General features: G+C 36.6%; 1 protein-coding gene across 1 annotated transcript in view; it reads right to left on the bottom strand.

Annotated features, from left to right (window-relative positions):
* Positions 1–15,331, bottom strand: part of LOC148954496 (pescadillo homolog) — an 82,172-nt gene that overhangs the window by 35,309 nt on the left and 31,532 nt on the right. The window contains exons 5-7 of the mRNA XM_089086549.1: positions 12,069–12,207; positions 5,684–5,823; positions 102–367 (exon numbers count right to left, since the gene is read on the bottom strand). Of these exons, the coding sequence (XP_088942675.1) occupies positions 102–367; positions 5,684–5,823; positions 12,069–12,207 (545 nt within the window). The remainder of the gene's footprint in view (positions 1–101; positions 368–5,683; positions 5,824–12,068; positions 12,208–15,331) is intronic.

Here is a 15,331-nt window from a genome sequence, read left to right as displayed (position 1 = left end):
CAACAAAGGTCATGTATTATACTGAATTCAAACAGGTCACCAAGACTCTATTGAAAAAAATAAAAAAAGAAGAAGAAAGAAAAAAAGAGCTTGGTGGTTACCTGGACATAAATTGTTTTCCAATCATTCCTAGAGGTCTATCTACAATTTGATGGGTTACAGTTTCGTCACTTTCATCAAAAGTGGCACCTACATATATACTTTTGCCCCAGGAAACTTGGCCGCCACATGAGCGAATTATAAATACAAGCGACTCTCTTGGAACTTCTCTATTTGCATAAAATTTCAAACCGTCGAACAAGTGCTGAAGTTTCTTTGTCAATTCAATTTCTTTCTTCATTTCTTCAAGCTTTGCTGTGTCTCCGTTCTATAATAACATATAATATTATGCAGAGGGTTTAATTAATAGAACATAATGTCATTCATACAACATAACTCAAATTCAAACTTTTTAAGGTCATTCTAGAATAAACTCACGATTCATGTCAGCGAAAACATTTCAGACTATAAAATGTCTGATTTATTTTAATAGCAACATAAACTAAATCAAGATAATTTTATTCTGAATTGAAAAATGAGACTAATTAATTTTTGGAACATTCAGGTTCGCTTATGATTATGCCATTAAAGCACATACTATGGAACAAGAAGTATCTGCCTTTCTACACCTTCCAATTCGTAGATCTAAAATCTCCGGAATTCTCAATTTATAAAACTTGACGAACAGTAATTTATTTCACTTTCTCATGATGTGCAATTTATTTATTTCAGTTACTTAATTATTTTCATGAAGCAGTTTAGTTATTTTATGTAATTTCACAGACTAGTTATTTATTTACTTTAGTTACTTAGCAATTTTATTCGTTTATTTTCTCAAAAATAAATACGACCTGAAAGATACGTAATAACAGGTATACATGACAGACTTACAAAATTGCTATCTGCCAGCTATGTACAATAACGGCTAAACTTCGTCAAAGATAATTTGATTGAAAATTTTAATTCAGAAAAATTACTGATAGCATTATTGCAAACTGAAAAATGATGAACATGAGGCTATAAAAATAATAAAACTATAGCTAGTATACTAGACTACAATGCTATCTCCATTCGTGTCTGTATAGATTTGTATGGATACACAAATCTATATAGATTTTCACGTGGTAGGTCTGTTTGATATGATTTTTTTTGTGAATATTGGTCTTTAAATAAAATTGAATTTCTCTCTCTCTCTCTCTCTTCTTTTATGCCACTGACTAAAAAAATGAAAAAGAGGGGTCTAACTATTTACTAAGAGAGGCATATAAGACAACCCATGTAGTTCAAACCGGATTTATGGTCTGTGTGGCTACGATTAAAAATGCCCAAGCCACTGTGACCCAATATCCTTTTTTTAATACTACTTAAAACCCTAACGCCACAAGAAATTTAGACTTCCTCACTTAGAAAAAAGTCTTTAACCTCGTGAGTTCCTTTTAGTCTTCGACGTAAAGTTTTAATTAATTTTTTCATCTTGTAGTGGCCGTGCCAAAACATACGGGCTCCTATTTTGTTGTCGGGAAAACAGCAGCTATTCAGGAATATAGGAAAACATTCTTTTATACCCTGTGAAGTAGATGGCATAGTGGGATGTCCAACCTGCGGCCTGCCTGAGCTTTTTGTGCTGCCCGACAGTCACTTTCACTCCAAGTAGTATTTTTTAGCAGAATTGCCGAAAATTAAAATTTTAACATTTAAAAATATTTTATTTCATCTCATAATTTTTTTATATTTATCCCGCACTTAAACAGCCTTCGTAGATCATACACTATGAAACAATGTATAACATGAAAACAAAGTCAAAAATCTCATTGACTTTGTTTAGTAGAAAGAAATTTTGTTTTCTTTCTATGTGTGCGTTATTTATTCCTATTTGTCAAAGATGAAATTTATGGCTTTTAATTGTTTCTTTATGTACCCATCTTTCTCCAAATTTAATAGGATCTACGGCCCATTGAATTATTCTGCTTTTCCATTCAAAACAGCACTTCCATTTTCCATTCCACACAAAACAGCCCACTATAATAAAAGAGTGGACATCCCTGGCATAGATATTCTCTCTTTGTTTCAATAAAGCAGGATGAAACAAAGCTTATTCCACAATAAAACCTTCTATTGCCTAGAATGTCCATCCTGCAGCAACCATCTGCGGGATAGAATTAAAAAGAACAGCAATTTGTTCGTTTATGCGTTTACTTCATTTAAACCAGACGCTGAAGAGTTAGACAAAGAGAGCCTTGGTTTGATTCTTAGCAATAATTTCGCAGTTTAATCATTTCGAGCAACAAAAGAAATTCTCGATTAATCAATCTAATGATGTATATTGGAGCTCGTTCGAAGGTGGAAACGGTTATACTAACAGATCCCCCTAGAAATTGTATTCTTGAAAACAACAGTATACAAATATCATGGTAGCTTCAGCAAAAACTAGTAAAACCTGAAGATTTTTTATTGGCTGTTCCACTGTTTTGATTGTTGGTTGATGTGCCATTGATTGTTGCTTTATACATTTTATTATTGTTCATACTATCCCCTGACAATTTAGTGCTTTTGCCGGCCAGGGTAGGAGGCCAGCAGTGTGTGGTGCAGGTGGTGGTATGCTACCATACCAAGAAATAAATAGTGCATTTCTGATTATTTTAGCGCAGACAAATAGGTAAGAAACTATTATCGTGTGATTACAAAAGCAACTGTTAAACAAAAAGAAAGAGTATAAAACGAGCTATGTGAATCAAATTATTTTTATCCAAATCACATTACAGGCTGAGCAAGAAAACTAGCACACTAAGAAATAGATTTAATTTTCTATTTCTAGTAGTTTTCTATGAAATAGTATAAACAAAAAACCAGGAAATAGTTTTTTTTTTAATGTTTTCGAGCTGACAAATGCGTCAAACCTTACACCAGGTTATTATTAACTTTGATGAGATGATTGTAAACTGAACTGTCAAACAACAACACAGAATATAAAACACCCTTGTAATGTCAATAATTTCAAACCAAGCCAACTAGTAAACAAACAAGGAGCACAAATAGGGATGGGGTGGCAGAAGGGGGGTAATGGCCCTCATGCTTTTCAAAAAATAATTTTCATTTTGTCATTCAAGTACCATGTAGTTGGTTGGCAAAATTTTTGTCTCGTAGCCCATAATGAGAAAACTTCAGCCTTTTTTCGCTCTATTTTTTCCTACACCTCCTATATTTTTCCCTTATTCATCCAAATATGCTGTATTGTAGTAACTATTGGCTTGGTACATTTCCTTCCATTGTACGGCCTCTGAGTTCTACAAAACGATACTGTTCAATTGTTAGTTGGCCTACAACCCTGGAATTCGATACTGAACGCCTAAGAGGGGTTAAGGATATTGCCAGCTTTTGCATTAAGAGAGTTTTGCATATTTTTGTTTATTTTTAGGCTACAACATGATACAAATCTTTCCTGTTTTGACAATATAGCAAACTTGAGATCCTCGGTCAACAGTTAAGACACTGTATCTCCTACAGAGATTAACCGTGAACGTTACCCTTCATAGTTGAACGTCCGAAATCTGGTGAATGCCGACATTCACCGGTGAATGTCAACAAAAACATAATCACTTGGTGTTCGTCTGAAATATATGTTAAATGTCCTAATTTCTGACTTTCACCGGAGAATGTCGACATTCACCTTGCCCAAATGGTGAATGTTGAGAATTTCTGAGATTTTTATTTTCTTCTCAATAAATTAGTCGCGATAGATTTTTCGCCGCTCTTTCTGGGAGGAATGACTAAGAACGTTAAAACACTAAGTACACTTTTAGTGAGAAAAGAAAATAATAGTAGTAAAAATTTCACATAGCGCAAACTGCGGATATGATCTTGATGGCTGAATTCTCTACCATTATATGATTGCAATATTATAACGTCAAAACGTTCAAGAATTCTGATTGCAATATTTATTACGTCAAAACGTTTTAATCGTCTATAATCCAAAGGCGTGTTGCACTTAATTTTAGCAGAAACAACTTTAGAAAGTGTTTTAGACTACTTTTCTTGAGGAAAATAAAAACAATTGTCTTCTCGTGTACCTGCATTTAATGCATTTTAATTTTCAAAAAAAAAGATCATGATTTACTGCAGTATCCATTCTGTATAAATAAGGGAAATTTTAACCAAACGTTGCTGTCACCATCAAACTTTACATATGACTTGACACAACCTTTGCATGAGACCGACAAAGCTCACTGAATCCAAGCAGAGATAAGGATTTGGTTTTTTCCTATCTTATATCTCAATTAGAGATAAGGATTGGGTTTTAAGAATTGGGGTTTTTTCTTCTCTTTTCTCAAGCAGAAATTAGGGGTGGGGGGTCAAACGCTGTATGATGCAGTGAGTTTTTCTTAGTAGAGTTGTTGTTAGTAATAAGCTCTTGACGTGTCTTGATTGTCAAATATAATTATATGTTTATTTGATCCTTATATTTTCACTTTTATTTACACTCCTATGGGCAAAACACACACTGCTTAAAATATAATAATGCTAAATATTAAATTTTATGCATTAGTGCTTGGTTTTTAAATTATTTTTAACATTAGTGTTAAATTAAATAATAATTGAACTTAATCGGTACTTTTATGTTAAACGAAAATTGGGGTTTTTTCTTCTCTTTTGGACATTCACCGGAGCATATTTGTGATTGTCGACATACACCGATGTGGGTTCGAATGCACAAGAATGTAATGAAATATTTGATCTTTCACTGACGTATTTGGTATTTGTTAAGTCGACATTCATCAATTTTGGACATTCACGGTAACATATATCATCCTAAATGATTTTATTAAATTTGTGAGTGCTGCCCTCCCCCCCCCCAAGCAACATTTCCAAATCAGTAAGAAGATAAGAGTCCCTCAGTACAAAGGTGCTCAATGATGGGTGATGCCGCAATGAAATTGCTCGAAGAGTCGCTGTGTTACACGAAACTCTGAGGATGGACATTGTCATGAAACAGAAAAAATTCACAAGTCAACATTCATTTTCTTCTGTTTTGAATAGCTCTCTCTAGGCGTCTCAAGGTCTCACAATACCAATCTACATTGATCATTGGTCCTTCTTGCGTAAGATCTACAAGCGGTATGGTCCCATGCCTTTCAAAACCATCAAAACTCACTTCAAATCATTAACGGCGATATTTTATGAGTATAGTCTGATACAGCTTGTTCACAGATGACAAAATGCCTCAAGGGTCACGGTGATTATACAGAGAAGTAAACTCGACCGTCATTACTTTTGGTTTTATAAAAAGTTTAATGTTCATCCGTGTCTCCAATATAGCCAATCAAGGCTGAAAAAAAAATCTTCGGATGTCTAGGCAGAGGCCACAGTTCTTACCCCTTTATCAACTTTTTTTTATGTAGGATGAAATATTTTTGCTGGAATTCTAAAATTCAGAAAACTCCTTAAAAAAGGAAATATCAGAATTAAAATAGGAATTTGGCTTCAAATCCTCGTCCCCTTGCGTGGATTAAGAGGGTTCACGCCCAGGGGGCTATATTATATAACAGAACCAATACAAATATATCGTAAATCAAAGTAGGAGCCAAATAAATTACACGTAATATGTTTAGATTTTGGACGACCGAGTTAGGAAAATTATAGGACTTACCAATTTAAAATCATCTATAGCAATTTCTTCTTCTTCTGAAGAATGAGAACCTGGTGTTTTAGCCAATGGTTGACTCAATGACGCAACCGTTTCATTCTCAAGGTCTAAAGCAGTTCTTTCACTTTTGCTACTTTCCGTTTCTAAGACGTAAAAAAGAGGATACTATTAATAAAAATATCCTTGTTTTCACAAAAAAAGAGCCAAAAAACAAGAAAAATCAGAGAGAAGATTAAATATGTTCAGAGATGAGCCTACGCTCTCACAAGTGTACTCTTCATCATTAAAACTGTTAAACAACAATGCATTATCTCTTTTATCATTTTATCATTAATAATTATCTTTTATCATTTATCATTATTATCATTTTTCACCGAGGCTCTTTTATCTTTTATCATTATCTCATTATCATTATCAACGCATTCTACCAGTAATTGGTCTGTGAAGGGCCTAATATAGACGAATAAAAAACATCCAAAAACAGGCAAAAAAAAAACACAGAGGGCAATCTAACGTATAGAATATAAACTACCAACTATTGTGATTTTGAAATATTAATGACATTCATGAGTTGACAGGAATTTAGTTTTATGTTTGAAATTTATGAATGACGACAGTTACAAGGAGCATTTTCATACAAAATTGAATATTCCAACAGAACGCATTTCAATCTCGGAGGCTATGTCATCAAGTGAAACTTTCACGTTCTGGGTTAAGAGTACCCCAACATAACTACTGACCATACTATCAGCTCTCTAATCCGGTAACAGTTTATAAATAAATTGATATTTATTTATATGAGTTGCTGTATCTCCTATGGTTGCGTAGATTGACAGTTCAATTTTACATTGTATCTGCTGTTCGACTTGAATTCCCGAATCCAAAACAGTGCATCAGACGAAATAATCAAAAGGCTTGAAAGAATCAATAGACCACAAGATGTATCTGAAAGACCAATCACATTCAAGAATTTTCACCATATTCATCACCTGCGTCATCACCGTCATTAATGTTTACCTTTGACAGAGTTTTTAAAAGCATGTTTTTTACAACGGTATCGGCTGGAAATGCTTGAGTGTGATTTGAGTTCAGGCCTTGTCAAAGTAATTGATGTCTCAGTCTATTGATTTTTTAAATAAACAAGTATCTGAAGAAAATGGGCTGGCCGAAGTTTACATCTACGTCTCATATGGTGAACATGTGTACCCGCATGAAAAGTCCCAAAGAGTATTTTAGAAAAAAATAATCCTGCGCGATTCAGCATGAAAAACTCATCGGAAAGTTCTATCCATTTCCACCTTTTTCCAAGCGTGGTGAGTCCCTGTAAAATCTTGAAAAATACAGATATATTGTTTTGGGATTGGACAACCACTATATGTCCACAATGAGTATCTGCTTGGTGTAGCTTTTTGCCCTGTGACATCGTCGGGCCATCCATCCTCGAAAATGAGTAACGATCCAACGGTACCATCAATAGGGGACGGCACCTTTTTCCAAGCGTGGTAAGTCCCTGCAAAGTCTTGACAAATACAGATATACTGTTTTGGGATTGGACAGCCACTATATGTCCACAATGAGTAACTGCTTGGTGTAGCTTTTTGTCCTGTGACATCGTCGGCCATCCATCTTCGAAAATGAGTAACGATCAAACGGTATCATCAATAGGGGCGGCACCTTTTTCCACGCGTGGTAAGTCCCTGTAAAATCTTGAAAAATACAGATATACTGTTTTGGGATTGGACAGCCACTATATGTCCACAATGAGTAACTGCTTGGTGTAGCTTTTTGCCCTGTGACATCGTCGGGTCATCCATCCTCGAAAATGAGCAACGATCCAACGGTACCATCAATAGGGGACGGCCCCTTTTTCCAAGCGTGGTAAGTCCCTGCAAAGTCTTGAAAAATACAGATATACTGTTTTGGGATTGGACAGCCACTATATGTCCACAATGAGTAACTGCTTGGTGTAGATTTTTGTCCTGTGACATCGTCGGCCATCCATCTTCGAAAATGAGTAACGATCCAACGGTATCATCAATAGGGGACGGAACCTTTTTCCACGCGTGGTAAGTCCCCGTAAAATCTTGAAAAATACAGATATACTGTTTTGGGATTGGACAGCCACTATATGTCCACAATGAGTAACTGCTTGGTGTAGCTTTTTGCCCTGTGACATCGTCGGGTCATCCATCCTCGAAAATGAGCAACGATCCAACGGTACCATCAATAGGGGACGGAACCTTTTTCCAAGCGTGGTAAGTCCCTGTAAAATCTTGAAAAATACAGATATATTGTTTTGGGATTGGACAGCCACTATATGTCCACAATGAGTAACTGCTTGGTGTAGCTTTTTGCCCTGTGACATCGTCGGGCCATCCATCCTCGAAAATGAGTAACGATCCAACGGTACCATCAATAGGGGACGGCCCCTTTTTCCAAGCGTGGTAAGTCCCTGCAAAGTCTTGAAAAATACAGATATACTGTTTTGGGATTGGACAGCCACTATATGTCCACAATGAGTAACTGCTTGGTGTAGCTTTTTGCCCTGTGACATCGTCAGGCCATCCATCGTCGAAAATGAGTAACGATCCAACGGTACCATCAGTAGGGGACGGCACCTTTTTCCAAGCGTGTTAAGTCCCTGTAAAATCTTGAAAAATACAGATATATTGTTTTGGGATTGGACAGCCACTATATGTCCACAATGAGTAACTGCTTGGTGTAGCTTTTTGCCCTGTGACATCGTCGGGCCATCCATCGTCGAAAATGAGTAACGATCCAACGGTATCATCAATAGGGGACGGAACCTTTTTCCAAGCGTGGTAAGTCCCTGTAAAATCTTGAAAAATACAGATATACTGTTTTGGGATTGGACAGCCACTATATGTCCACAATGAGTATCTGCTTGGTGTAGCTTTTTGCCCTGTGACATCGTCAGGCCATCCATCGTCGAAAATGAGTAACGATCCAACGGTACCATCAGTAGGGGACGGCACCTTTTTCCAAGCGTGGTAAGTCCCTGCAAAGTCTTGAAAAATACAGATATACTGTTTTGGGATTGGACAGCCACTATATGTCCACAATGAGTAACTGCTTGGTGTAGCTTTTTGTCCTGTGACATCGTCGGCCATCCATCTTCGAAAATGAGTAACGATCAAACGGTATCATCAATAGGGGCGGCACCTTTTTCCACGCGTGGTAAGTCCCTGTAAAATCTTGAAAAATACAGATATACTGTTTTGGGATTGGACAGCCACTATATGTCCACAATGAGTAACTGCTTGGTGTAGCTTTTTGCCCTGTGACATCGTCGGGCCATCCATCCTCGAAAATGAGTAACGATCCAACGGTATCATCAATAGGGGACGGAACCTTTTTCCAAGCGTGGTAAGTCCCTGTAAAATCTTGAAAAATACAGATATACTGTTTTGGGATTGGACAGCCACTATATGTCCACAATGAGTAACTGCTTGGTGTAGCTTTTTGCCCTGTGACATCGTCGGGTCATCCATCCTCGAAAATGAGCAACGATCCAACGGTACCATCAATAGGGGACGGAACCTTTTTCCAAGCGTGGTAAGTCCCTGCAAAGTCTTGAAAAATACAGATATACTGTTTTGGGATTGGACAGCCACTATATGTCCACAATGAGTAACTGCTTGGTGTAGCTTTTTGTCCTGTGACATCGTCGGCCATCCATCTTCGAAAATGAGTAACGATCAAACGGTATCATCAATAGGGGCGGCACCTTTTTCCACGCGTGGTAAGTCCCTGTAAAATCTTGAAAAATACAGATATACTGTTTTGGGATTGGACAGCCACTATATGTCCACAATGAGTAACTGCTTGGTGTAGCTTTTTGCCCTGTGACATCGTCGGGTCATCCATCCTCGAAAATGAGTAACGATCCAACGGTACCATCAATAGGGGACGGCCCCTTTTTCCAAGCGTGGTAAGTCCCTGCAAAGTCTTGAAAAATACAGATATACTGTTTTGGGATTGGACAGCCACTATATGTCCACAATGAGTAACTGCTTGGTGTAGATTTTTGTCCTGTGACATCGTCGGCCATCCATCTTCGAAAATGAGTAACGATCCAACGGTATCATCAATAGGGGCGGCACCTTTTTCCACGCGTGGTAAGTCCCTGTAAAATCTTGAAAAATACAGATATACTGTTTTGGGATTGGACAGCCACTATATGTCCACAATGAGTAACTGCTTGGTGTAGCTTTTTGCCCTGTGACATCGTCGGGTCATCCATCCTCGAAAATGAGCAACGATCCAACGGTACCATCAGTAGGGGACGGCACCTTTTTCCAAGCGTGGTAAGTCCCTGTAAAATCTTGAAAAATACAGATATACTGTTTTGGGATTGGACAGCCACTATATATCCACAATGAGTATCTGCTTGGTGTAGCTTTTTGTCCTGTGACATCGTCGGGCCATCCATCCTCGAAAACGAGTAACGATCCAACGGTACCATCAATAGGGGACGGCACCATGCAGCCAAAAATTGAAAATTGAAGATTCCAAAAATTGAAGAATCTGACATGGATGACCTTTGGCTGTAACAGGATGTACCCAATTACCACATAGCCAACGTAGCCATCGTTCTTATATGCACTACTTTCGGAAAGCGAATAATCAGGCGAAATGTCGATGTCAATTGGCCGTCTCGGAGCTTCGATTTGACACTGTTGGATATTTCTGCAGGGAGCCCTTCCAGATAGGCGTGACGCTAACCATCCATAGATAATCGATGTCCTTGAAATCGATGTATTGAAAGTAGGATAATGATAATGTTTTAATGAGGATTCAGCAGCCAAAGGATAAATGAAAGATGAGTAATAAGGATAAAGCAAATGAAGTGTAAGGATCATGAAAGATTCTGCCTATTGGTTTTTATTTGTAAAGGTGGAGTATTTCATTTCCTTCTTATTTTTGTAAATTTTTTTTAATTTTAATTGTTTTTTTATAATCTTATTGTGGGGAACGGGGGTAAAAGTGAAGTATATATCAGGGGAAATAGAGGTTGATGAAAAAGGATATGAAAAGTGTAATTTAAAGTCTTGACGGAAGGAGTGCCCTAAGTGGGAAGAGCAGCCTGAGATATCGGATGAACCTAAAAGTTCAATTTGAAGGTCATCAAGAGGAGAGGAGGTGGGATAAAAAAAAAAAAAAAAAAAAAAAAAAAAAAAAGATAATCGATGTCCTGAAACGTGAAGTGCAAGCTGTCCTTTATGAGAGACAAAACATTTAAAAATTCACTTAAAAAATGGGTTAATCGAATGAGGTACTTTAAAGCCACCCGTGGCAGTCATTTGAATGATTTCGTGTTTTATTCTTAAATAAGAATGAACTATCTTCTAATAAATTTTACAATCCTGAAAAAATAGTCATTAGTAATCCATATATTGGATGACCCACGCTATAAGATAAAACATGTTGTCAGATGAGACTAGGTTCTCGCTAGTTCAGTAAACAGACACACAGTAAAGTATGCTTACTTTTTCTTGCTATTAATATTTACTAGAGTAAATAAACATGGTTAGTTATGTGCCCTTTTTCAAAAAAAATCCTGATTTTTGAACACTCCTTAAATAGATTTCTAGTTTTTAATGAGCCATGAATTCAGCGACAAAACAATCACCTTTTTAAAACTTGTAAACTTCTGACAATGTTACAAAAAAAAGCTAAATCGACAAGGCTGCTACAAGTTTCTGGACAATGAATAGTGAATTTGGAGACACTCAATGAAAAAAAAGACTTGAAAAAAAAGGAATCAGAAAATACCATTGGAGCAATCCCCTTGAGAAAAGTACTGGAGGATGTCTCATTAATTTCCATTAAGTTGGAGTAGCAAGAATGACGACCAGGGCAAAATCTTTATATTTTTCCTTTTTTTGACAAAAATAGATTTTTCAACGAAAACTTTCTTTTAGGAGATATTTTTGGTAACTTTTTGGCAATCCTGAATGGCAAAGAAAACAAAATCGAAACCTGTAGGTCTAGCATGCTTTTCCTATAATAATGTAGACATTTCACCATCGTTACCTGTCATTGGCAATCCAACTGAAATCAAACAAAAGCAGAATTTCTCCAAATATGGAGGGGCTGAGAGAAATGATGAGAGAATCCTTAAACAAAAAGCAGCTAAAGCAAAGGGAGTAACAGATGAAACTTGGAATAGAGGGAAGACGGAGGAGGGTGCACAACTTTGGCCTCGGGAGGATTGATGCTGTGATGAGTTGTTAGTAGAAGTTCATAAAATCGCATATTTAAAACCAAAACATTCCAGAACGTAAACATAAACATTAAAGTTATTGTATATTATGTTACCATAATTAGCCATAATTATATTACTATATTACCATAATTAGCTTACCATATGATAGGCCGAGCTTTGGAGGATATATAAGATTCAGACTATGGTAAAGACGAAAATTAACAAAGCCAAGAAGGTATGTATAAAAATCCATGAATGTTTTCATAACTCTAAGATCCACTTCTCCTCTGTCTGGGGCCTGAAATCAAAAGAAGGTTATACAAGTAAGGATACTATGACCATACTTTTAGAAATTCTTTTAAAAAAAAGTAAAAATGAGGAAGGGGATACCTCCCAGGAAGATGACTATGTGAAAATCCATTTTTTTCTTCTTAGTTTTACCATCCCCCCCCCCTTTAAAACCTAAAAATACTGGAAATATTCCTGTAAACCAAATTAGCGATAACGTAATACAAACAGAATCGCGTAATATTCTTTTTCCATTTTAAACCCTGAATATTTGACTGCATTAATAAAACTTGGTCAGTAAAAAGTAAGTTAGTAAGTATGACGCCACTAAACCCTTAAGGTCCAAACCGGTGGTGCTGATCTCCGTTTCGTGGCCCTCAGCTAGGAAGCGCAATAGGGGACTGGTAGGCAGGCATCCTCTGATTTCGTACACTCTTCCTGCTTACCTTTCCCAGGTTTCTCCAGGTACCCATGTAGAGTTGGGTCGACTCTGGCCGAGCTTACAGAGTCACACCTCTGACTCGCGTCCCAAACCAAATAACTGGCTACGCCAGGGATCAAACCCTTGCCCCTTGGACAGTAAACCAGCTAAATTAATCGCTAGGGAGAGAATTCTTGCCCAATTTCATTTGTTTATTTAATTTATTCTGGCTTGGTTTTTGTTTGTTTGTTTCAGTGTTTCTTCTGCTTTGTTGATGGTCACTTCAAAAAGTGTTTTTTTCTTCTTTTACTTAGCGCTATGGGCGGCTAGTTGGGGATCCTTTCCAAAATATCTTCTTTTGTCTTTTCGGCTTGCTTGTTTTTCTGGCTGAAAATCACCCTTTCCTTGGTTATTTTTAAATTATATATTTTTTCTATATTTTCTCGTTTTTTTCCAAATCTTTCCAAATCTGGGTCAACAATATTTGCTAATAAGTCTTTTAATTTTATTAATGTTTATCTATATTGAAATGATTATGAAAAGCGACATAACCAACTTAGTCCCCTCATTTGAGGCAAACCTTAGCAAAGTTTATATCTCTAAAATCATGTCTAACACCACTTGCATCTTTGTAAATATGAGGATTCTCAAACTAGGGCCTGACTTCATGTACATATGACAAATAACATAAGATCTGAAAAGATAATTAAATAAAAAAACAAGTTTTTTTAACTGAAAGTAAGGAGCAACATTAAAACTTAAAACGATCATAAATTATTACGTATATGAGGGGGCTTGCCCTACCTAACACCTCGCTCTTTACGCTAAAATTTTTTTGTACTTAAAAAAAAACCTTGTTCTTGTTCTAATTAAACGAACATAATGTTTCAGGAGTCGTTCTTAAAAAATTGGGGCATAATTCAAACTTTAGTGCAAAAAGCGAGGTGTTGAGTAATAGCAACCCCCCTCATATACGTAATAATTTCTGTTCGTTTTGAGTTTGAATGTTGCTCCTTAATTTCAGTTTAAAAAACCTGTTTTTTTATTTAATTTCTTATTGTTTTTTAAATAATCCCAAGAAATCTGGCCCTGCCTCCACGGAGAAGTATCATCCTCACGGATATATCCTCTAGACAATTCAATCCTGGTGAAAATTTACCCTGGACAACTACCCTTAACATCTCTACGCGTAAAGTCGAGTCGGTAAAGAGAAAGAAAGACATAAAATGAATTAAAGGAATTCTGGCAAATTCCTCCAGTGTAAAATTTCCCCTGAAAAAATTCACTATTTGGAAACTTCCCTCCCCGTGGGAAATTATCCCCGTAGAGAATCCCACCAGCAGAAAATTTCTTCCCCCCGACCCGAAAAATATATGCATACTTCTCAATAACAAATACTATACGTAAAAAATGGGCAAATTTTGTAACTTACCCCTTACCCCAGGGGCTGTGGGGGTCATGATGTCTCCAAAGGCATAGTTATTCGGCCTTTCACCTATGATGAACAAAATGGCTGTCTCAAAATTTTGATCGGACGATCTTGAGAAAAAAGAGGGCGTGGAAGGGGGCCTAGTTGCCCTCCAATTTTTTTTTATCACTAAAAAAGGGCACTCGAACTGTTAATTTCCGTTCAAATGAGCCCTCTCCCGATATTCTAGGACCTCTGGTAAAAAACAATAACAAATAAACACGCTTCCGTGATCTTTCTTCTGGCAAAAAATACAAAATTCCACATTTTTGCAGATGGGAATTTGAAACCTCAACAGCAGAGTTCTCTGATACGCTGAATCTGATGGTGTGATTTTCATTGAGATTCTGCAAATTTTAGGGGTGTTTCCCCCTTTTTTAGGAAATAAGGCAAATTTTCTCAGGGTCGTAACCTTTGATGGGTAAGACTAAACTTAATGAGACTTATATTCTTGAAATCAGCATACAAATTCGATTCTTTTCATATATCTATTAGTATCCAAATTCCTTTGTTGAGAGTTTCGGTTACTATTGAGCTGGGTCGCTCCTTACTTACAGTTTTTTACCACAAACTGTTTGATAAACTATTTACAATACTTAAAAGCCCAAACTTTAAAATTTATAAGCGTTCAGTTCCTTTATAGAACCAACCAGGCTCGATACATCGTAAGTTTTGAGTTTTTTCCATGAGACATACCATTTAAAAGGTTTTCGAAGGGACAACTACTTCAGTTTTAATGTTCAACCTGAAAGAATTAATTTAGGTTAAAAGTCTGAGACAATTAAAAGGCTTAAAAATAACATTCAGCTCCTGAACCGTGGTCATCTTTCCCCTTTTCCTAGTTGCTGTACCTGTTATTAACTCCGGATATATATTTTAGGCTAATTGAAGTAATTCATCAATATTTCTTTTATTTCCAATACATTTGTGGGTAAGAAAACTTGTCTCCATGCGATATGAAATACCTTACCAGAGGAAAAAAAAATTAGGGGAAGGTCCCTCACAGTAAAACGGACTAGCTGAAATCCACCTTTTCTTAAATTTCACCACCCCTTTTCCAAGTCTGGGTCGAAGACCTTCGACTTATGACACATTGAATTTGTCTTCAAAATGAGATATGGATGTAACTTTTCCGTATATAAAAAAAAGCTCATGGTTCGTAATTTGTTCTGCCATCTAGCTCTATTGACCTTGCAAAATTATGCTACCATCTAAAATTCCACCATGAGGGTCACATGACCAAAT

This window comes from Artemia sp. Qi Xiang Cuo, chromosome 3, assembly GCF_049724085.1.
Source record: "Artemia sp. Qi Xiang Cuo chromosome 3, ASM4972408v1, whole genome shotgun sequence".
NCBI lineage: Eukaryota > Metazoa > Arthropoda > Branchiopoda > Anostraca > Artemiidae > Artemia > Artemia sp. Qi Xiang Cuo.
Note: the sequence above shows the minus strand (reverse complement) of the source record. Positions and strands in the feature narration are given on the sequence as shown.